Source organism: Sciurus carolinensis, chromosome 12 (genome assembly GCF_902686445.1).
Source record: "Sciurus carolinensis chromosome 12, mSciCar1.2, whole genome shotgun sequence".
Taxonomy (NCBI): Eukaryota; Metazoa; Chordata; class Mammalia; order Rodentia; family Sciuridae; genus Sciurus; species Sciurus carolinensis.
This window is the reverse complement of record NC_062224.1, coordinates 71,615,576-71,637,793: the sequence shown is the minus strand read 5'-3', so window position 1 is coordinate 71,637,793 and position 22,218 is coordinate 71,615,576. Positions and strand designations below refer to the sequence as shown.

Below are 22,218 nucleotides of genomic sequence, written 5' to 3'. Positions count from 1 at the left end.
TTTTTATGTTGAAACCACTTCTTGAATTTTAAAGATGTTAATTTGTTTCTTTTAGTTTCTTTGTTTAATCTTTTTTCTCTTCAGTATATTTCCACTTTACAAATGCAAAAGGCTGTGTATCCCTGTCTTCCTATCCCTGTTAATAGTACCGTAATCTCTAATGTGACTAATATTGCATTTAAGATCTTCATGGTCTGATACAACCTGATTTGGAGCATTCATGTTTCTTTACTCAGTTTTTAGGCTCTTTTTCTATGTGTTCTTTCCCTTTTATTTTTCAAACCAGTCTTTATTTAAAACAACATCAACATTGATTCTAAACTATTTCATTACCCAAGTTTTTGAAATATTTTATTTTTTCATTTTTCATCAACTTCTTTCATCATTCCAGATGTGTTTCAAATCAGCTCCTCGTATCTATTTCCCTAATTCTGAACAACAGTATTAGACTCTAAAATGATTTTATTTTTCTTAAATCTTTAACTTTTTAACCCAGTACATTTACCTCTAGCAGATAAACTTTTCTAAAATAGCATTTTTATTTCCTTTCCCCTTGCAGTTTATAAACCTCTAAAGAGTCCCTATTGTCCTTCAGAAAAAAGTCCACATTTCCCACCATAAACATTCAACATTCCCTATAATCTGACTTTACTTTGCTTGTTCAGTCTTATCTTCCTTTTCTCTTCAATATGAGTGTCCTAAAAAGTGTGACTTTATATCTTAGAAAAATTCTTCATGAAAAAGGGGAAGCTGGCGCAGTGGTGTCTGTAATCCCAGCGGCTGGTGTGGGACGGGTGGGGTGGGTGGTGCTGAGGCAGGAGAATCGGGAGTTCAAAGCCAGCCTCAGCAAAAGCGAGGTGCTAAGCAGCCCAGTGAGAGTCCGTCTCTAATAAAATACAAAATAGGACTGGAGATGTGGTTCAATGGTTGAGTGCCCCTGATCTCTATCCCTGGTACCAAACAAAAGGGCGGGGGTCGGGTGGGGATCATAATCTGACATCGATTTCCATGCATGTGTGAGTTTCTCGGAATGAATCCAATTACTATATATAACTATGAAACTCTAATTAAAAAGAAAGAAAGAAAGAAAAACTCATCATAAGAATTTTTTTAATGGATGTATGTAATAGGTAACTTCTTGTGGCTTGTTATACTCTGGAAATTCAGAAGACCCCCCCTCCTGTCAGAACACGCAATAAACCTCTCCTTTATGTGTGAGTAGAGGCAGATTCATTTTTTTGTCTACCCCTCACAAAAATGGCAACATGTAACTTGCTTTCCACTGATAGTTTGAATTTTATCATTACTTTACCATTAAAGATGCATTCTTACTTCCTGTTTAATTAAAACAGTTTTAGAAAGGAAATATACTATCAATTAAGCTGTCCTTATTAGTATAGCTTGGTGAAAACTGATAGATTATGAATAGCTTATGATAAAAGGAAGGCAGAAAAATATACACAGGGACCTGGAGCAATACTTAGTGTGTGAAGACTCAAATGGACATAAGTTTGGTGGGGAGGGGATCTTAGAAAGCTAAAGGACATAATGAATCCATGGGATATCTGGGGAAGAAAGTAGATATTTATGGCACTAAAAAGAAAACTAGGAAGGCAAATAGGAAATTTGTCTATTTTGTCATTTTGCTAAAATTCACTACTATTTAGTATCAACTATTATCTACATAACTATAAATGCCTCTTATTTTTGTTTCCTGCATCTCAGAGCATTCTCAACTATCAGTTCTTAATTCTTACATGATCTGTCACTTAGTTTTGGCACACTTTTGTAGGAGTTAAAGAAATCTGGCAGTAACACAGGTTTTTGTATGGTTTGGGAGATAGCTTTATTAAGTTTTACATGAAGGATCTTATATTTGCTTTTGCTAACTTTCCAGGGGTTTATACAAATGTTTTTATAGAAAAAAGTTTTACAATATGAACTCTCATCAACAGAAGGCCTTACTCTGGAATAAGCTAGAACACATAGTATTGTTAGGATGATCTTCCTAGCCACTTATTTTTTAAAATAATTTATTTATTTTGAATCATTGTAAACAAATGGGGTGCAACTTGTTTCTCTGGTTGTACATGAAGTGGAGTCATATCATTTGTGTAATCATACATGTACATAGGGTAATGATGTTTGTCTCATTCTGTTATTTTTCCTTCCCCACACCTCTCCCACCCCTCTTTTTCCTCTCCTAGCCACTTATTGTAACTTGTTAAAAAAAACAAAAAACACTTCTAGAAGATGAAGCAACTTTCTCATGGTTAGTTTAAAAAGTGAATTTAAATTAACCATGATGCTGGGGCATCCACAAAACAACTTGACAGTGAAAATCTTATTAATAGTCTGCCCCTGTGGTCATCATCAGGTTCACCTAAATACTTAGAAGGAACTTTATCGTAGATTGATGTCTAGGCTGGTTTCCTCTTGAGGGAATATGCAGTATATCTTGATTTATCCTCAAGTCATTTAACTCCCATTTTCCCTATCTTTGAAATGGTTTAGTACTTATAAGAAACATTGATTCTAAGTGATTTCATGTACAATGATAGGGAAAAACTAGGGCCTGTATACAAAAGTATAAAGAAAGTCAGAACATAATTTAATTATCTTCATGTGCATAACTCAAAGTATTATATCTACATTCATAGTATTCCATAAGGCAGCGATTATCTTTCTGGTGATGAAAAAGTTGTTGTTTGGCATTCTTTTTTCCTCTGGATACTTGGGAGATTAATTCTTCCCAAAAGATTATGTAGTAAATTAAGATCTGACTTATATTTTTTGGATCCATAGTTTAAGAGGAAGGTCTTCGAGTTTGGTCATTTGTTCTTAGTCCCAAGTGAGCAGTCCTCATCACAAAACCATCACATAATTTGTTACTATTGGCAATCTCTCTTCAGAAAGGCCAAGGACTGAACTAGCATGGAGAATGAATTAGCTATTAACTTTTACATTTTATTTCCTCCCTCTTTAACATTATAGTTTTTATTATCTTGTAATATATGAAAGGGATAGAATTATTGTCCATTGTCAGTTCTCTTTGAGGAGACAGACTGAAGTGGTTAAAAAAAAATCCTGTTGTGTCCCCAAATGAGTTTCTTTTTTGCTCATCTCCTTTTGTCATCTTTAAACTGCCACTCATCTAAGAAATAGAGGTAGAAAGGTTAATAGAGGCAAAAATAAAATCAAAATTAATTGAAAGATGGTCACATAGAAAAGTAGAAAAGTGCCTTAGCTACTTTCCTTATGCATATTTTCCATCCAATGTGCAATATTTTAAAAGTTATTTTAAAATAGGTTCTTAAGCTAAACACACTATAAACTTCTCCTTTACATGTGAGTTGAGGAAGAATCATGTGCAAAACATACATAAACCCCTCTGTTACATGTGAGTAGAGAAAGATTCATGTGTCTTGGACCTGAAGTTTGTGTAACTTGGGAATCCACTTAAAGAAGAATGGATATAAAGTTTCAAATGCAAGAAAATGAGCATATTTTATAATGATAAAATAAATCATTTTAAACATTTAGAATTTTAAATGTCTGACAATACCCAACAACTTGAAATCTCAAAATATAATATAGTACTTTCATTAACTGCCTAACACAGCTTAATATGTTTTTTATATCTTCACTTGATGCTCTTTGCTTCTTTTTCAACAATTTTGTTACACTTTCTGAATTGAGAAGAGAAAAATTTATTCTCCTACCACATTTATCTAAATTAGAAAGTCACATGTTAAGTATGTTTTTTGACAGAGAAATCTTCTATTTCCAGGAAATGATGAGAATCAAATTCCCCATTTATAATTTACACATTTGAATATTGGAATAATTTTTCACAGACTAGTTTCAGGCTGTGTACATCGCAAACCCCACTTCTCCACTACCCATGTCTTTCCAGGACTAGGCACTTTAGGATGTTCATATTGCATTTGCTCTGCAGCTTTATTCCTTGTATCTAGCTAGTGTACACAGTGGGAAGAATATTCCTAGATGTTATTTCTATATTATTGTCAGCTATTTTAAGTGTATTTGGAAGTGATAGAATACCTACATAAGTGTGCTTAACCAAACTCAATTAAATGTATGGCCATTATATTTCTTCCTACCTTGATCTCCAGCAAGCCCAGGGCACTCTTGTGTCATCCAGCAGAAGGAAAACTATGATAAAGGATAAGTAATAGCATATAAAGAGCGTTAACTGATATCCTAGTTCTGCAAATTAAAAAAGATATATGACCTTATGAGCACATTTCTGTGTCTCACCCTATACTTTGGAAGAGACCTATGAGAGTGAGGGATCTGAAGCTTAAACTTCCTTACTTTCACTGTTACTTTGCCTCTGGGTGGAACCCACTTATGTAGTGTGGAAATCCTGGTGCTCTTGCTACATTTGTTCAAATAACTTTTAACTTTTGCACATCAGATTTCACATCTGACATTCAGACATTTAAGTAAACATTAATCTAGTCTTATGTTTACTATTGAAGCACCTAATTTTCTTTAGTCCTATCTTTTGAACTTGAAATTTGAACAAATTTTTTGGACATGAAACTCCTGGTCTATTTCCATCAGCAAATTGGGTGATTTTAAAAAATATATTAGGTTATGGGTTAGAGATAGATATTATTAGGTATTTAAAAGACAAAGCATATGTGTATATTTACATGTATGTACACACAAAAATACAAACATAAAATTTCAAAAACAGTTTTAGTAGAAAATTCATAAGTCAGAAAAAGGACAAATGTATAATAAATGTAGTTCCCATTTCCTACTGGCAAAATGTTCCTCCACTTACCGTGCATTATGTTCAAATATTTTACATAATATAATCAAAAGTTAACTAATACTTACTTATTGCTATTGGTTTTGTATAAGATTAATATTCTCAATAAGTTAATTATCATCAATCCTATCATTTTCTTCATTGATTTGAAAATATTAAGTTCTAAATAATTTTTAGCTTTTAATAGGTCCTTTTGTTATCACTTAATTAAATGTATAATAAAATCTAAAATGTAGAAGTACAAGGAAATTAGATCAATGATCTAACTAAATCTGATGAAATAATTGGGTCTGGCTTAATAGTATTGTTGACTTAAAGATTTATTCTTATCTTTGACAATTTTTCAATTTTTTGAACACATCAGAAATATTTGACTTGAGACCAGTTATGAGTTAAATCGTATGAAACTGATGACTAAAAAAGTGGTGAAATTTGTCAGATTATAATTTACTCTAGCTCTTCTGTGAGATCAGAAGAGTAACTTATATGGATAAACACTGCTCTCCCTGTGTCCCCAATATTTAAGTTCACTCTTCTGGATTGGAAAACTTTAGAAATTTTTCAACTGAACATCTGGTGGCAACATTTTGAAATTTCAAGCTTTGCTTTATTCTATCTTATTTTCACCCTGTCCTTCCTTTTAATCCTTATCTTTACCACCCCATGTGCCCTATAATCAAACACATCATATACTTGATATTAGACCAGGGACATAGAGTGAGATTATACTCCCAGACACTTTCTTAAATTGAATTGTTAATCTAGTTAATGGTCAAGATATTCAAACATAGACTAATGTCACTCACTGTTAATGTCATCTTTTTAGGCACATGAGCATTTCTTAATTTCTGAGATTAAATTAAGGTATAGTCCAACACAAGAATTCATCTATGAACTTTGGATTTTGTACAATGTAAAGTAGGTAAATATTTTAAAAGACACAAAAAATTTCCTCATTTTTTTGCATGTTTATTATATTAATAAAAGAAATATAACCATAGAAGAGTTACAGTTGTCTATTTTCAAAGTACAAAATTTCATTTTGGTGTGACATGATTTTAAGTACTTTGGTATAAATTGGCAGGTTTTCGGCATAGTTAATAGTCCTGTTAATTGCTGTTTCTCTTTTGTCTTTTGACAGTTGGAAGTCTTTCACTCAACAATGAGTTCTGTTATTCACACAATATCATGAGAAACAGTAAATTAAAAGATGAGAAATGAAAAGAAGTTGCGGGGAAAATATAAAAGGAAAATAATTTGACTATCTTGTAGATTTAACATAAATAAGCTAACTCTCTCAAAAACTATTATGCTAAAAAGAAACTTTCACTGAAAGAATATAATTTTTTTAGCTTAAAGAAAAATTACATTTTCAGGGTGTTTATATAATGGAAATCACTCCTAATTAGCTTACCAGTCCCTTTGTTGAATTGAATTTCAAAGGGTTTTTCATCAATTTTATTCATCTTTATTTTCCATTCACTTTTAAATTAAAACATGCACCCACATGCAAGCATATTTAGTTGTAATATACCACTAAACAAACTGAATCATTACAATAATAAGATTTTATTGTACTCATCATAATTTTATATCTATATTTTGTATACATAAGATGATCATGGTATCATCTACATAAACCTTAAATTCTCATTATTGAAATGATTCAATTCATTTAACTTGTACTTTTATTTATATATGCATGCAAAAATCGATATTCCTATCAAATGTTATATAAATATTAAAATTGTTGTTGACTTTACCCTGACCTCCCAACTCAGATTTATTCCTCTTGTCCCTGCTTTATGTCTTAATATAACATTTGGCACTGTTATTATGGTTATATCTACCTCCCTTCAATGTAGGTGAATTCATAAAGGAGGGCAATCATCCTGCTTTCTAATACCAAAGTAGGTTCACAAGAAATACCACTTAGTTAATAAATGAGTAGTTAATGTACATGTCTAATTGACTTGTAATACCTCTAGATTCAAAACAAGCAAGGCAACTTTTATTTAATCCCAATCATTCACTATTTCTTCTTTAAATTAAAAAATACATTAAATAATTTTGAAAGCTATCTTACTGATGTCTTTTTTTCCTCAAATATATTTTATGTGTGTGTTTGAAAATCTTATATAGAAAGAAAAGACAAAGGGGAAGCTAACATTTTTAAAGACTGTATGCTCCAGATCATACAACTGTAATGGGTAAAGCTGAAATTCAGACTCAAAATTGGCTTTCCTGGATGGTAATGTTTGAAGGGGGTTGAAAAGGGACCAACCTCAAGGATATTTTCTTAACAATGGGTAAAATCATGTCTTCAATGGTCTGTTTACTTGAAAGCATCTACTAGACAGCATATTCAGAATTATCAGTCTTTCATATCTTGTAGGAATTAGCTTATCAGATTTCCAAACTTCAGGAAATGGGGGTGGGAAGAGAGAAGGCTCAGATATAAAATCTTCTTACAGAAGGCAAGCAAGGTTTCCTGGGTTCTTAGGAACAGTTTTTAGGCAATATATTTGTCTTGTCAGAAAAAGAGCCATGAAGAGAAGAATAAATATGTAGGTATCACCTGTGTATTTATTATTTCTGTCATTGAGACTGAAAATCTGAAATAATATAAATCCATTTCATTATTCAATTACACATTGTTTTGTAATCAGTTTATTTGAGATAGATATTTCTGAGAATACAAATGTCATTAATATCTCACTCTTGAACTAACTAGTAAGTTTATTTTAATTAATAAACATGTCATTGAGAAAACTGGACTCGTTATATCTCAAACAGTAAAACTAAAGCTATATTTATGGCTATAATGAGCACTATCTGAGACATCAACATATTTAATGGCAGCAGTGAGTCAGGATATCTGCCAAAGAACTGGTATGAAATAAGGTAGAAACTTGACTAAGAAGGAAAGGAAAGGTGCAAGGCTTTTTTCCCCTGACTGAATCCAGAACCAGTGAAAAGATAGAAAAGACAATAATTAATTATGAATGGATTGGCACTTTATAATGAGATTCCTTCTACTAAATCCCATAGTTCAATCTACCTCCTAGTCGTGGCAAAGCAAGAAAACCAGTCTATCCCTACGAATCTGAAAGGAAGTAGAAGCAAAAGTATTTGCTTCCCATAGGCAAGCTGGCTTTCAAGAGGTGGGAAGAAGTGTCTAAACTAGGCTGAAATAGCTCCTTTCTTGATGCACCAAACTGAAAACTTACTTCTCTTCCTTGACACAGTAGAGAACAAAGAGGAGCCAACCAGTGGAAACATGAGAAATAGGAAATATGTACTCCCCATTAATTAGATTTACAGGGTAGATGGGAAGCACAGGTAGAGGAGTGTATTTAGAAGACTAGAAGCATGTATGTATTCATAAAAGTTACTTGGAGGAGAAATCTTGAAAATACAAAAGAGATGAAACAGCTTAGTAACCATGGACCCAGAAAAGGTGAGAGAGGATGTGATGAAGAGAATAAAGTTGTAGGCTTAAATAGGGAGAAGACCTCAACCTCCATCTCAGGAAGGAATAAGATTAGTGTAGAATCATATATGGATTCTTTTGTAGGGAAGGTAAGAAGTTGAAGTAATTAATGTTTAAGGACCTCAGTATTATATTTGATCTTCTAAAAAAAAAAAAATCCTGAGAACAATCAAAGAGGGAAGATTGTTTAGTGCCACTGTGGACCCAGTGAGGTTTGAGGTCTACAAATGTGTAGTGTCACCAATTTATTTGATTTATTCCAACTGTCATCAGCAGCATGATATTGTAGACTTGCAGAATAATAATAGGAATAATAGGTAATAATTATTGAATGCTTATTGTAAGCAAAGTATTCTTGTAAGTTTATGTATTTCTTTTAATTCTCATATATCACCTTATAAGGTAGATTATTTTTATCCCAAATTTATTGATGAGGTATCAAGAGATTAATAAGGAGTCCAAGGTCTGTATTAGTAGGATCAAGGAGAAAGAAGAGAGAAGCCTAGGGAGAAATCTTAAGCAACTAACAACTTCAGTTCCTGCAGGGATCAGTAAAATATATTTATACAGTTTTCCTTGAAAATCCTTTAAATGGAATTTTTCTCACAAAGTTTTAAAAACTGCAGTATGGTTAAAGGGAAATCTAGTTTCTACTTTCTTTTTCTTGTTTCACATTCAATGAATTACAATATGATTTCTGCTACAAGAACAGAATCTGCTTTTGCAGAGGTCACCTGCTACCTAATTACCATTCCAATGGTGCATTTTCCCTGCTCATGCTCTTCCACTTCTGGGTAGCATCTGACACTGCTGACCTCCTCCCTGAAACTGCCTTCTCCCTTGTGTCCTGCTTCTCCTCTCATTGTTTGCTCTTTTGAGTGCCCTTCATGGGCTTCTCTTCTCCCACTTTCTTCTTAAATGCACACACCCTGAAACACCTTTCCCTGGCTCCTAGTCTGTACTGGCTTCTTCAGTGATCCTACTCATTTTCATGCCTTCACCTGTTTTTATTCAGAAAATGCTCATTTGCTAGCTACAACCCCTTTCCTAAATTCTAGATCTATTTTTACACCTGTTAACTGGACCTCTCAACCTGAATATTCTGCAGCAAGCTCAATTCTAACAACTCTAATGCAGATATTTATGCTCCTACATAAATACTTCTCTTTTTATCTTTTGTGCCCAAATTCTAAACCCAACTATTTTTATGACTCCACTTTCTTTTATATTCATTTTATTTAATCAGGAATTAATGTCTTTTGATTCTTTTCCTATGGAATGTTCCCTGTCCATCTCCTCTTTTAATTTCCACTGTTGTTTTTCCCTACCTCTAAATAAGAAATCTTCAATCCTCTACAAATAACTTGTCATATATCACTTAATCAGATCATCACAGATTAGCCATTATGAGCCAGGTCCTGAGGTGGGCAATAAGTCAGGTTTCTTAACTATGCCTGCAGATTAGCTTTAAAACTCAAAATTAAACAATTGCCCATAGATGTGCTTCAGAGATTCTCATTGAGCTACTCTTGGGAGAAGCTAGGATATCAGTATTTTTCAAGTTCTCCAAATGACTCTAATGTGCAGCCAGAATTAAGGACCACCCACTTAACTTACATAAAGGTCAAGAAAATGTATACTGTTCTTGTCCCAATGAAACATAAATTCTGCTTGGAGACATATATATTAAAAAGAAGGTATTCATATATATGCATGATTGAAAGTTATAAATGCAATGAAGAAAATGAGCAAGGTACCATGAGATAAAGAATATAATGAGACAGTCTAATTTAGGATATATGTGAATCATGAAAAGTCTTTCTAAAGGAGTAGTGTTTATAGTGAATTCTTAAGGATGAGTATGATTTGGCCAAAAAAGGACATAGAAAAAAAAAATTCCTTGGTGAATTTGAGTCATGGATATCACTGGCACTTAAAATAATGAAAAGCCAATATGGTAGTCGTGTAGTAAGTGATGGGGCTGGGAAAAGAGAATCATAAATTATATTGGAAAAGAAAAAAATGTGTTGTGCTATTTTTTTAAGGTACCTTGAAAATCCAATGACAGGTCTTTAGAAAAGAATTAAAACCATTAAAAATAAATACTACTTTTAGCTTTCCCATAGATGAGCAGATAGAGACCAAACATAAATCTGCAGCACTTTGATGAAGATATTATAGTTGTTTGAACAATATCGATACTCATGGTTATGAATAGGACCCTATGGATTCAAGATGTACTTTAGGGGTAGAGTTAATAGAACCTGCTGGTGAGTTGGATATAAGGGCTGGGAAAAATCAATAATCATTGAGGATGATTCACAGCTTTTGGCTTAAGACATTGAGAGACTGCTAGTGCCATTCACTTTTATTTTTTAATAGGTTTCATTTTTAGAGCATTTTTATAGGTTTATAGCAAAATTAATAGTAAGGTACAGAGACTTCAGCTATACCACCTCCCCTCTCACTGCTGCCCCTGTACATTTGTTCCAATCAATATACCTGTATTGACACATCATTAGGACCAAAAGTCTGCAGTTTATAATAGCGGTCAGTCCTGGTGTTATGTCTCTTCTGGGTTTTGACAAGTATATAATGCCCTGTATCTGTCATTATAGTATCATTTGGAGTAGTTTCATTAACTTATAAATTGTCTGTGCTGTTTTTATTTATCCCTCCCCATCTTCTCACCTCTGGAAACTACTGATCCTTTTACTGACTCTAAAGTTTTGTGTTTTCTGACGTATCATGTAGTTGGAATCCACACAGCTATATAAAATTGACTTCCTTCACTTAGTGAAGTGGAATTTATGGTTTCTCCATGTTTTCTCATGTTGTGATGGATCATTTCTTTTCAGTACTAAATAATATTCCTTTGTTTTGGATATCACAGTTTATTTATCCATTCATTACCAAAAGAACTAAATGCACATTTTGTTTGCTTCCAGGGTTGGGAAATTATGGAAACAACTATTATAAACATTTTTGTGCAGGTTCAGTGAATATGAGTTTTCAACTCTCTTGAGCACAACTCCTGATTTTTATGCTAAGAGTATTATTTTGCTTTGTAGAAAACTGTAAGCTATATTCTATAGTAGCTATAGCATTTTGCATTCTCATCAGAAATGAATGAGAGTTCCTGTTGCTCTACTTCCTCACCAGTATTTGATGTCATCAGTGTTTTGTACTTTGACCACCTTAAAGTAGGAATATAAATATCCTGCTTTAGCATGTATCTCATTATTTCAATTTATAATTCCTTAATGATATATGGTATTTCCTATATCTTATACTCATTCTTGCCATTTGCATGTCTTCTTGGAGAAGTAGCTCATTTTATTATTTATTTACATTGCAGCAATTTAACTTTCAGTAGAGTGTTCAAAGGAAGTGGTGAGAAAGGATATCCTTGCTTGTTTTAAATGGGGGTTGGAAAAATCATAGTTTCTCAACATTAAGTTATGATGTTAACTACAGGTTTTTGGAGGTGTTCTTTATCAAACTAGGGAAATATCCATCGATTTCCAGTTTGCTGAGAGTTTTTATCATGAATGGAATATTGCCAAATGCTTTTTTTTTACCTATTGACATGATCATGTGATTTTTCTGAGTCTGGTTTTTGAATGTTGAACCAGCCTTGCATATGTGGAATAAATCCCATTTAGTTGTGATGTATAGTTTTTTTAACATTGTTAAATTTTATTTGCTGATATTTTGTTGAATATTTTTGCATTTGTATTTTATAAGAGATACTGATCTTTGACTTTCTTTTCTTGTAATGTCATTGTCTGGTTTTTGTTTTAGGGCATAAGTTAGGAAGTATTTCCTCTGCTTTTATCTTTTAGAGGACATTATAGAAAATTGGTATAATTTCTTTCTTAAATGTGTGTAGAATCAATTCATCAGTGATTCACATTGAGTATGATACTTTCTGATTTAGAAGGCTACTATGTATTGATTCAATTTCTTTAATAGATACTGGCCTATTTAAATTGTTTCTTCTTGTGTGAAATTTAGCAGATTGTGTCTTTTAAGAATTTGGTCCATTTCATCTAGGTCATCAAATTTGTGGGCATAGAGTTTTTCATAGTATTTCTCTATTGTCCATTTAATATCCATAGCATCTATAGTGATAATTCTGTCTTCCATTTAATTTCTAGTATTAGTAATTTATGTCTTTTCCCTTGTTTTCTTAGCCTGGATTATCAAGAAAATTGATTTTCTTTTAATATTCTGTTTTTAATTTTATTGTTTTGTGCTCTAAACTTACTAAATTATCTCTTTTATTCTGCCTAACTTAGAAATAATTTCTTCCTTTTTTTCTACTTTCATAATATGGAATATTAGATTATTATTAAACTATTGACTTTGGAACTTTCTTCTTTTCTAATGCATACCTGCAATTTTATAAGTTTTCCTGCAAGCACTGCTTTCACTGCATCCCACAAATTTCTATACACTGTATTTTCATTTATTCCAAAATATTTTTAAATTTCTCTTAAAATTTCTTCTTTGATCCATGTGTTGTTGCATAGACATCTGTTGCTTAATCTTCAAGTTCTTGGGGAATTCTAGGTATCTTTCTGACATTGATTTCTCATTTAATTTCATTGTGCTCTGAGAGCATACTTGATGTGATTTCTATTCCAAATGTAAAGTGTGTTTTATGATCTATGTAGGTAAGCATTCTCTGTGACCTTGAAAAGAATGTGCATTCTGTTGTTGGATGGAGTGGTACAGATGTCAATTACATCTAGGTGACTAATGATGTTAAGTTTATGTCCTACTGATTTTCTTTCTTCTGGGTCTGTCCATTCCTGATAGAGGACTGTTGAAATCTTCAACTGTAACAGGGAATTCATCTATTTCTCCTTGTAATTATATTAGGTTTTTTGTTTGTTTGGGGGTACCAGAGATTGAACTCAGGGTCACTCAACCACTGAGCCACATCCCCAACCCTATTTTGTATTTTATTTAGAGACAGGGTCTCACTGAGTTGCTTATGCCTCACTTTTGCTGAGACTGATTTTAAACTCAAGATCCGCCTGCCTCAGCCTCCCAAGCCACTGGGATTACAGGCAAGCGTCATCACACCCAGCTCTAGTAGGTTTTGCCTCAAATATTTTGATTCTTTGTTGCATACAATTGAGGATCCTTTTGTCTTCTTGGAAAATTGAGTCCTTATCATTATGTAATGCCCATCTTTAGTAACTTTTCTTGTTCGGACGTAATCTCTATCTAAAATCAATATAGAGACCCCAACTTTTTTTTTATTAGTGTTGGTAAGGTATAATTTTACTATCTTTTTATATTTGTCTTAAAATTTGATGTAAATTTCTTTTATACAACATGAGTTTTCTTTTTTGACTCACTCTGACCATCTCTATTTGTTACTGTTTTTGATTTATTACCCTTGTTCTTTGTTCCTTGTTTTCTCTTCCACTTTTTTTTCCCTAACTTTTGTAGTTTTAATTGAAAATTTCATAGAATTCCATTTGCTTTCTTTCCTTAATGTGTCAGTTATACTTCTTTTATTTTTAATTCTTGTCATGGTTTCCCTAGAATTTGCAATGTATATTAGTAACCATGCAACTGCACAGATAATTCAAGTGTCTTAAAATAATGAGATAATTCTCATCCCTCCCCCATCTCTTGTTATAGTTGTCATTCATTTCACATACACATAAGCATTTAATACATGTGTACACATTATATACATTACTGAATACTTCGGTGCTATTATTTTCAATAAACTATTATATGTTATATCAATAAGAATACAAAACCTAAAAATTATTTACTGTGATTTACTCCTTCTACAGTGATCTCCCTTTCTTTTTATAGAATTGAGATTTCTGATCTTATCATTTTTCTTCCTCCCTGAAAACTCAGCATTCCTTGCAAGGTAGGTCTATTGGCAACATGTTTCATCAATTTTTGTCTACGCTGTGTTTTTATATTTTTTTCCTCAACACTGAATGTTTAACTCTAATTTCCTTTTGATTTCAGAGTTTCTGAGAAGTTGAATGTAATTCTTACCTTTTTTAAATAGGTAAGCTTTTTTTTCCCCTTAAGTTTTTCCAGGATTTCTTTTTACCTTTGATTTTCTGAAGTTTAAATATGATATGCCTACAGGTAATATATTTTTTCTTTTTTAAAATTTGTCATGCTTAGTATTCTTTGAGCTTCCTAGATCTGTGATTTGGTGTCTAATATGAACTTGGGAGAAATTCTCAGTAATTTTTGCTTCAAGTATTTGTCTATTTAAAAAAAAATTTAGTTGTAGAGATACACAATACCTTTATTTCATTTATTTATTTTGATGTGGTACTGAGAATCAAATGCAGTGTCTCACCTGCACTAGGCAAGCACTCCACCACTGAGCCACAACCCAACCCCCTCAAATATTTATTCTGTATTTTTCTCACATACTTCTCCTGTCTTCCCATTTACAGATATGTTATACCTTTTGTAGTTGTCCCTAAGTTCTTGGATTGTTCTTGTTCCATTTTTAGTGGATTTTTTTCTTAATTTTTCCAGTCTGGAAACTTCTGTGGACATATCCTCAAGCTCAGAAATTCTTTTCTGAACCACATCCAGTCCGTTAATGAGCCCGTCAAAGACATTTTTCATTTTGTTTACACTGTGGTTTCTTTCCCAGATCTTCTATTCCTGCTTATATTCATTATCTATTCTTACTTGTGTATTTTATTCATTAGAACCCTTAGCTGTCAATCCTAGTTGTTTTAAAAACCTGGTCAGATAATTCCAATATCCATGCCATATCTGGGTCTTGTTCTGATGCTTGATTTGTCTTTTTAAATTGTTATTTTGTTTCATTTTGCCAGAATTTCCCTAGAGGTTATTTCTGTGGGTTTTATATACCATCATGGTCTCTTTCAGACTTTTTCTAGGTTTTATACACTTTAAAGGAGATATGAAAATCAAGAGATTACCATTTTATGGAGAATTAAGTCCAAACTTTCAGCCTCCTTAGATTGGCCCCAGTCTCTCATGTTCATCTCTGACAGTAGCCTATGCTTAAACTGGCCAACTTGATGTTCCTTGAACAGAGACTTGGTTTTCCTACAACTTTATTTTTTATCTTTTTCTTGGCCTGGAATGCCTTTCTTCTTCTTTTTTAGAACAATTGCAGATATTTTTCCCATAACACTTTCTCAAGTTTGTGTACTGTGCCTCTTCTGCAACAGTTATTAGAGGATATTTACTGCAGGCTACCATGTTATAATCAGTCACACAATTGTTCTTTTAATCCCAGCCTCCTCTCCCACTGAAAATGGCTTGATATGAATGATCACTTTTTTTGTTTTAATCTCTGTGCTTACCTTGGACCTAGCAAGTCTATGTCTAAATTAGTAGATGCTTAGTATTTATTGAATTGAATTAGTGTATACAGAATAATATCTTCTTTAAATGTCTTCATTCTAATCAACATTTTATGAGAATTTGTTTAAAATTTCAAAAAATTTTTACAGACTGCATTTTGATTCATTGTACACAAATGGTGTACAACTTTTCATTTCTATGGTTGAACATGATGTAGATTCATACCATTTGTATAATCATACATGCACATAGGGTAATGATGTCTGTTTCATTCCATTATCTTTCCTACCCCCAAGAATGTTTTAATGTATAATAATACTGATGAGGATATCAAAATAATTCCTAAAATCATACATTTTGTTTATTGAGTAAAGTCACCTATATAAATTGTAACATTTTACTTGAAATATTTCTCTTCTATTATCTAAGAAAAAAATAAAAGTGTATCTTTGGTTTATACTTGGCATATGAAATATGTTAAGAAAAAATAATGTTCTCTGGAATGAAGATATTACACAATAGTTAGGGAAAACTTCTAAGAGTAAATTTTCCTATAGATCTACTTGCCCAACCCCACTGTTCTGAATTCTAAAATTCTTCTCTAAAAAATTTCAAACTAAATGCAATTATTATTTTTGAAATATTCCTCTCTTCTACACCATCGAAGAATTCAGGGATAGATGGTCTTTGAATGAACATACAAACAACCTGTTGATGGTAACTAAAATCATCTCTTTGATGGTGTTCTTCAGTGTTTGAGATCCTGGAATAGTTCCAAATGTCCCCTTCAAGTTACTGTTTTGATTTTCTGGGTTCTATCTACATTTAGTGAATTCTCACTCTGTAATTTAACTCAAAACTTTAAAAAATATTTTTTTCTCTTTTTCATTTTTTGCAATGCTAGAAACAGAATCCAGAACCATATATCTGCTAGGCAAGCATTCTACCACTGAATTACACACCCAGTCCTAGAAATTCTATTTCTTATCTGAAGAAAAAGAAAGAAGACAAAAACATTTGTAGTCAATAATAGTATATTTTAAAAGAATTCTTGCTGTGTATAGATAAGTTCTATACAAATATATTCATGTGAATTCATAATGTTTCCATGAAAGTCTTATCCCTTCTGGGGTACTGCATCTGAGGGTCCCTGTGACTGTGTCTGAAATGCATGTGGAAGCATAACTGCTGTAGCTGAGAAATGACCATGTTTCCTCTTAGTTCTCAGCAAGAGTAATTGAATGTAGAATATCTTACTAAACACTGGACTGTGACAGTGTGTTAACACTCTGACTATCTCCTAACAGCAGGGCAATTATTTGCTGAGTGGGATTTTTATAAATCCCCTGGCACTAGTATGTCCTGATAATTATGATGAAGTGCATTGGTCAGTGTTGATTCAGCAGTCCCTACCCTAGCAAATATTTCATTCACAGACCTGTGGTCCACTTTTACTTTTCTAGTTATTAGAGATCTTTACTAATCTTCCTGCTTTAATATCTTATTTTTCAAAAACAGAGTTCCTTAAAACTTAGAGCTCAAACATATTTTAGACAGACTCCTTTTAGAAATGTTTATCTCTCACAGTATTCACAAATTTGAATCAAAAGACATAAAAACAGTATTAAATTTTCTTCCTTTATTTGGCTATCTATAACTCCTATTTGTTGGGTAATTGTCATTTCTGCAAATAGAACTTGAATTCTTCCACCTACCCTATATATTTGACTGTTCTTCGTTCCTAGAACAAGTGAATTTTTAAATCATGAGAAATTACTATTTCTCATATGGCAAAATTGAAACTGAAGCATTAGTAATTGTGATTTGAGAATTACAGGTGTACATAATCCTATTTCATATTCTTCCTATTTTCAGAAATGTTTTTTTAAAAATAAACCTCAATAACAACTAGAAAAAAATTAGAATGTAGCTTCCCTTAGGCAAGTACAAAATAAAGGTCAGTGTAGGAAAGGAAAATGGCCATAAAAATATTATTTGTGATCTAAAACAAAGCAATATATATTTGTTTTCAAATGAGGCACACTTTTGAATAGTTTTTCACACAATACTTAAGTATAAGAATAAAAACGAAGAAGAAAGGAGCCAACTGATAGATTGTGAGAAATATGGAATGGTTCAAAATATTAATGTAATGCTAAGGGTGAATGGATAACAAATGGTACATTTGCTCGTTGCTCAACCTGACATAATTAATATTCTAGGTCATGCTTAAGTTCCCATGATGGAGGGTCTGATGGGGGAAATTCAAGAAAAATATATATCTATTATATAACTCATTGCTTTTTTTTTTTTTTTTTTTCCTTTTGACGAGTCAGAATCATAGCCTTAAAAAAAAAATCAGTGCTTTCACACCTCATTTGCCATATTCACCACTGGGCCACCAGTCAGCAGCCGGGTCTGATGCAAGGAGGTCAGTAAGAAGCTATTAGCAGGGTCCTCTCCTGAGATTTCTTGGGTCTTATTGAGTTGAATGTTAGCATGACAGTACTGCAAATAACTCAGTTGTAGGCTTTTTCTTTCTTTCTTTTTTTTTTTTTTTGAACAGTTAGCACAGATTTCCCCATAGTGTTGGTCACTCTAGAAAATTATTGCTGAAAATGAAGTCCCCAAAGCTAGCTTGGCAGTAGCCTTTCTAAGTTGTGAAAAATGTGAAAACTGGAAAATATGTCATAATCCCTTAGGGTTAGCTCTACCTTTTGTGACTCATAGTAATATTTTTAAAAAACCAACAACAAATCATTATTCATAAGTGGCTTACAAATAATGAAATATGGCAACTGAGACAATAGTAAGTGAAAGTTGTTTTATTTATTTAAGGAAATAATAATTAAGTGAATAGTATAGCTATATAAATAGGCAGGGTATTTCCTTACTATAGGGATTGAGGGAGTGTGGGACTGTTTTTATTGATGTAACTTAGCAAACGTATTAATTTCTAAAATACTGACACCTTGAAGATTTTAAATGATACATTTGAATTCAATTAAAATATATTTTCTATCTATATTTGATTTAAATTGCAAAGAGAATACACATGAGGAGGTCTCCATATAGGTTGCAAAATATAATTTAAGAAAGCTATCATGTCTACTGAGCTATTTGCATTTCCCATCTAGCCTATGTATACATGTGCATGCAAATGTAAAAGGAGATCAAGATTCCTAATGGGGTAAAGTTAATAGCTGGTAGCTGTTATTCAGGTAGATATATATTTTTAAATGATAAATTATAGCCTAGTTAAATTGTACGTATTTAACCATCTCAATCTATAGTTTTGTGGAAACTTTAGTTATAAACTAACATACTTCAATTAATTCAATCATCACTAACCAGAATATTCTCTTACATCTTTTCATAGACTATTATATGTCAGAATAGTCTTTCTAACATAACATTTGTTTTTTTCTCCATTACTATCAAAACATTTTCATCTGAGAATATCATCCTAAAAATTCATCTTAAAAATTACCATCCACTTTTAAATTACCATCTCTTGAAAACTATTGTGAATGTCTGTTTTTCTTTAGTTAACATTAATTTAAACTATTTATGAATCTACTTTGTCTATATTTATTCTGACAGTGACAGAGTAACTACCTTTCAACATTTTCAGCATAATATTTTTACTTATATCAATTGTAGTATAGAGTAAATCTCAAAGAACAGCCAGCTTAAAATATTTTAGACATATAAATGTGTTTATATTATCTTTTGATATATAATAAAATTTGGTCCTCAGTTTTAAAATAGAAAATGTTGAATTGGAGGTGACTCAAATGGATCTGTGGTAATTTAGTTCTAGATAACAATGTCTTTGAAAACAAATTGAAACTGATGTGTTAAGAAAGAGAAAAAGGGTTTAATCTATAAATTCCTTGAAAACAGTCAATAAGACTTTGAAATAAAGCTAGAATGTTATACTAGATATTTATGTGGCTTTGGAAAGCAAGAGTAAAATAAATGATTTTATAGGCATTTTTGAACTGCACATTGTTATCATAGATGAGCAATTAATATTCAATTCTTGAGTGTCTACTATGTGTCTAGCACTCTGCTGGACCTTGAGGTTTCAAAAATACATGAAAGAGTTCTTGTGCTCCAACTTCTTGCTGATAGAAGAATGATGCAAACGAAGAAACCCAGAAACAAGATGATAGGAACTGCGATGGAAACATGCTGAGGTTGCTAAGGAAACATTAGGGTTGGGACCATTGAACCCAGCCTTGTAGGTATTATATAGAGGTTAATATTTATCGAAATGTTAGGCTCTAAATATGAAATTTTCTTGGATAGTTTTTCAAAGACTGCTATCCTAGTTAATCTCAATTTTTTTGGAACTATTGATTTCACGAAGTAAATATAGCAACCAGGAGGGTTTGTGGACATGATGATGGCATAACAGAAAACCATATTAGGAAGATAGAATTAATAGGCACCTTCTCTATATAGTTCAGAGTGTCTACAGAGCAACGACACAAGTCATATAGTATCCTTTAAAGTATAACTCTTCCCTATGACTATGCATTTACATGTATGATATTTATATATACACATATAAATATATATATGTTTTGATTTTGGTGCTATGGAAATCAAATACCATCAAAATATGATTCCATCAAAGTATGGTTCTATGCAATATACTAATATGTGTACTCAAATAACATTACATTTTGAGAAAATGGACATCTGCTAAACTTGAATTTAACATCTGTCACATATACATCTATTGAACATCTATTGCATAGCAGATGCTGTGCTAAGGAAGTCTTGTCTATTTTGATGCAGTGTGTGACAAAATGAATGACAAAATAGCAATGATAACATTAACTACAGAAACATGGCACCTTACATACTCATTACATAGTGGTAAATAATATATCATACATATGTGTGTATACATATATATTTACATATAGAGAGAGCGAGATCACTCATATACACATATGTATATGTGTGAGATCCACTTGGATTATTAAAGTACAGGATTTAAAATAGCTGCTATCAGGGTGTATAATTATTAATAATTTAAATACTTATTGAGTACTACTTGGCACCCAAAACTAGGTCAAGAATTATGTATTTGTATTCCAATTAATGAATGTATGAATTAAGATATGGTTAAATATACATAGTATATGGTTAGGATACAAGATGAATGCTAAAGTTCTCTCTATAATTTTGTTCTTAATATGATTAAGTAAAAATATAGTGTGTGGCAAATAGAAACTATAGCTCAGTATTTTTTAACATATTTACTGTTCAATCCTGAAACACACTAAAATTGTTGATCTATAGTGAAGACAAAGTATGAGTATTTTATACAATCTCCTTAGGTGAAGCTGAAGCCTACCCCCAATTAAGAACTAGAGTTGTAAAATATTAAAGCATTCTTTAAGCATATTAAAGTGCTCATGGTACAACTTTATCTTCCATTTATTCATATGAAAATTAAAGATAAAATAAAATTGCTTTCTTCTTTAGATTCCAGGTATATACAACTCACCATTCAGACAAGCACCTGATCCATGGGAATTGCGGTTACAGAAGGCAAAGCCATTGATACACCCAAGACCTAAAGTTAGGCAGGAGTGCTCTACTAGCCTTAGTGATTGGCTAGCTTGTACAAGTGCCCGATCTTTTCCACGGTCTGACATTCTGCCACCTATCAATAAGAAGAAGTGTCAGGTACTATTAGTTCTATAAATATTGTGTCATTAATTTCATTGTTGCATTTTTTGTGGTACTTCATACATGATGCAAAATTTACTCTCTTAACTCTTATTATTATTATTATTTGATTCATTGTACACAAATGGGGTACAACTTTTCATTTCTTTGTACACAAAGTAGTGTCACACCATTTCTGTAATCATACATTACATAGGGTGTTGAGGCTTGTCTCATTCCATTATCTTTCTTTCCCCGCTTCCCCACTTCTCATTTCCCTCTACACAAGCCGTCCTTTCTCCATTCTTCCCTTATCCCCTCCCCCCACCATTATGTATCATCACCCACTTATCAGAGAAAATACTAGAAAAAATAGGGATAGTAGGAACATACCTCAACATTGTAAAAGCTATCTATGCTTAGCCCATGGCCAACAACATTCTGAATGGAGAAAAACTGAAAGCATTCCCTCTAAAAACTGGAATGAGACAGAGATGCCCTCTTTCACCACTTCTGTTCAACATTGTCCTTGAAACTCTAGCCAAAGCAATTAGACAGACCAAAGAAATCAAAGGGATATGAATAGGAAAAGAAGAACTCAAGCTATCACTATTTGCCAATGACATGATTCTGTATTTAGAGGATCCAAAAAATTCCACCAGAAATCTTCTAGAACTCATAAATAAATTCAGTAAAGTAGCAGGATATAAAATCAGCACTCATAAATCTAGTGTATTTCTCTTCATAAGTGATGAATCCTTTGAAAGAGAAATTAGGAAAACTACCCCATTCACAATAGCCTCAAAAAAAAAAAAAAAAAAAAAAAAACTTGGGAATCAATCTAACAAAAGAGGCAAAAGACCTTTACAATAAAAACTACAGA

General features: G+C 32.3%; 1 protein-coding gene across 1 annotated transcript in view; it reads left to right on the top strand.

Moving 5' to 3' along the window:
* Positions 1-22,218, top strand: part of Spata17 (spermatogenesis associated 17) — a 175,602-nt gene that overhangs the window by 101,091 nt on the left and 52,293 nt on the right. Inside the window, exon 7 of the mRNA XM_047519967.1 lies at positions 21,150-21,353. Within this exon, the coding sequence (XP_047375923.1) occupies positions 21,150-21,353 (204 nt within the window). The remainder of the gene's footprint in view (positions 1-21,149; positions 21,354-22,218) is intronic.